The sequence below is a fragment of the Apium graveolens genome, chromosome 5 (genome assembly GCF_009905375.1).
Source record: "Apium graveolens cultivar Ventura chromosome 5, ASM990537v1, whole genome shotgun sequence".
NCBI classification, from domain to species: domain Eukaryota; kingdom Viridiplantae; phylum Streptophyta; class Magnoliopsida; order Apiales; family Apiaceae; genus Apium; species Apium graveolens.
This window is the reverse complement of record NC_133651.1, coordinates 143,594,835-143,598,012: the sequence shown is the minus strand read 5'-3', so window position 1 is coordinate 143,598,012 and position 3,178 is coordinate 143,594,835. Positions and strand designations below refer to the sequence as shown.

Below are 3,178 nucleotides of genomic sequence, written 5' to 3'. Positions count from 1 at the left end.
TTAACAAGAAACTTGATTCCTTTGAATCATCTTGTTTATTATTGTTTAACCTCAGTGAATAATGATATGACTTGCTGAGCTAGTTAGCTCACTCTTGCAAATCTTTTATGTATGCTACAGTTACAAAGGATACAGTTGATAGCGAGGTTTCACAGTTCAATGTTCGAGCTAGGATTCCAGATTATGATTGATCGAGCTAGCAGGAGCTTATTGCAGTAGTGAGATAGTAAGGTTGTAAGAATAATTTCATATCAGTTGTAAATTAAATTAGTTGGGATTTGGTACGTTGTAATAAAAGTTAAGGTTGTGGCTTGTTTTCATACTTTAACCTGTTGCGATCCGTGGTTATGTAAAGCAGGGTCATTGCAAATAATATTTTATATTCAGGTTTATATATTGAGTATGTGTTGTGGACCCTAAACTTCTGACCCGGGTTTAGAGGGCGCCACACCAGTTGTACCGCGAGAACTTTGATGACGAGCCCAACCGACCACGACTCATAGCCAGACTTAAGGAGATCATCCAGATGGTTGAGGACCGATTGGCATTGATGATTCCACACCGTGAGAGAGAGAGAGTCAAATTGCTCTTACCGCCATTGCTGACGAGCTCCGCCGAGTGATTAGCCATCTCCGTGCCCCTATTCCCCCACCACCATCTCTTAGACTATTATATAGTCTACCTATCTCCAGCATTATTGTTGATTAGTACTTTGATTTCCATTTGTACCTTGTACCCGGATTATTTTGGGAAGACTTTATTTGCACTTTGATTATCTCTATAATATTGCCATCTCATTACCATGCTATATACTTGCTTAGATAAAAATTATTGATTAAATTATGTTGACCTCTTTAAAACTTGATCCTGTCTAATCTTTTCCTAAGATATCTTTTGAATAAAATCTCAGTGCTTAATATTTACCCTTACTATAACTTGTCTATACAAATATTGAACTGTGAATAAACCTTTCTTGTCTACATTCAGAATCATGCCTCCTCGTAGAGCCCGCAACACCAACACCAGGGATCATGAAGATCCACCACCCAACTTGGATCAACTTATGCAAATACTTCACCAACAATTTGTTACCCTTGCTCAACAACAACTTCTTCAGCAACAACTTTAACAACCACCTCTACCACCACCAACCCCTACAACTTTCAAATTATTCCAAGCTGTAAAACCACCAGAGTTTTGTGGAACTCAAGACCCTGTAGAAGCTCAATCTTGGCTTAAAGAGATGGAGAAAGCTTTCACGCTAGCTGTTGTTAGGGAAGAAACGAAGGTCGATTATGCGTCTTATTTTCTGAAAGGCGAAGCGAACTATTGGTGGGAGTCAGCTCGTGCTCTAGAAGAGGAAGAAGTTATTTTTTGGGATAGATTCAAGAAGATTTTCTTAGACAAGTATTTCCCAAGGTATATGCAGACTCGGATAGAATTGAAGTTCTTTGAATTGAAGCAAGAAGGAATGACTGTGGGAGAGTACGAGAAGAAATTCACCGAATTGGATAGGTTTGTTGCAGATAACGTGGACACGGATGAGAAGAGAGTGAAGAGATTTCAACAAGGATTGCAGCCTTGGCCACGAAGCATAATGGCTGCTTTTGAATTGGCCACATATGCTGAAGTGGTCCAAAAGGCGATGGTGATCGAAGGAGAAAGTGACCAAAACTCGAAGGAGAAAGAGAGTAAGAAAAGAAAGTTTGGAAGTAGTGGAGAAGGATGGGCTCAAGGAAGCCAAAGTGGAAAGAATTTCAAGAAGTTTGGATTTCAGAACCAAGGAGGACCCCGAAGCTTTAAGAAAGGTGATAATAAGAGTCAGAGGAATAGGATTCAAGGGCAGAGATTCCAACAAGCAACAAATCCGGAGTGTAAATTCTGCAATAAGAGACACATGTGTAATTACAATAAGGCTGACATCGTCTATTACAAGTGCAATACGAAAGGTCAATATGTGAATGAGTGCCGAAACCCGAAGCCTTTTGTTATATGCTTTATGTGTGGAAAGACTGGTCACATGTCGAGAGATTATAAGGCCCCCGGAAACAACAAGTTGATGCAATTGACGGCCGCTCCTTTCAATCAAGCAATGCCATCTTATTTCCCAATTCTTAAACTTCCTTCAAATCAACCTTCTGAATCTGCAACTCCAGTGTTTCCTCCCTTTAATCCTGCTCAGGCCCAGACATTTAACATGAACATCAAGGATGCTGTTCAGAATTATGAAGTTGTGGAAGGTACCCTTTCTGTCAACAACATCAATGCTAAAGTGCTATTTGATTCTGGAGCTACTAGATCTTTCATATCTGAATCTTTTATTGGCAAGTTGAATTGTGAAATTGAACTGTTAGTTGAACCCTTATCTATCATTTTGGCTAATCAAGAGCGATTATATGTTAAAGGTGTTTGCCGTCGGTGTAGAGTAGAGATTTCAGGCTATAGTTTCCCTGTTTTCCTCATACCTTTTCAACTAGGAGAATTTGATGTTATATTAGGAATGGATTGGTTAGCAGAGCATGGTGCTCAGATAAATTGCAAGAAGAAGAAAGTGATTCTTAAGACCCCTCAAGGAAAGAAAGTAGAGTTTAAAGGACAGAAACAAGTTAAAGCATTTCTAACAATGATTCAAGCTAAAAGATTGTTAAGACAAGGGTGTAAAGGGTATTTTGCTCATGTAAATGATAGGTCTAAGGAGACGCCGAATATAGGAAGTATTCCGATAGTTAGCGAATTTCCCGATGTATTTCCGAACGAACTTCCAGGATTGCCGCCTGACCGTCAAATCGAATTCTCTATCGACTTAGCGCCCGGCGTGGACCTGTATCGAAGGCACCTTATCGTATGGCACCAGCAGAAATGAAGGAATTGGCCAAGTAACTACAAGAATTATTGGATAAAGGAGTTATAAGGCCGAGTGTATCTCCATGGGGTGCTCCAGTTTTGTTTGTGAAAAAGAAGGATGGAAGTATGAGATTGTGTATTGACTATAGAGAGTTGAACAAATTGACCATCAAGAATAGGTACCCGTTACCTCGTATTGATGACTTGTTTGATCAACTTAAAGGAGTTAATTATTTCTCAAAGATTGACTTTCGATCGGGATATCATCAGTTGAAGATTAAGCCGGAAGACATACCAAAAACTGCTTTCAGAACCAGATACGGACATTACGAGT

The 3,178-nt window shown here is 39.6% G+C and overlaps 1 protein-coding gene across 1 annotated transcript; it reads left to right on the top strand.

Annotated features, from left to right (window-relative positions):
- The first annotated feature begins 1,243 nt into the window (after positions 1-1,243).
- LOC141660416 (uncharacterized) lies at positions 1,244-2,863 on the top strand. The gene has a single exon (XM_074467400.1). The coding sequence runs from the start codon at positions 1,244-1,246 to the stop codon at positions 2,861-2,863; it is 1,620 nt and encodes a 539-aa protein (XP_074323501.1).
- The last annotated feature ends 315 nt before the right edge of the window (positions 2,864-3,178 follow it).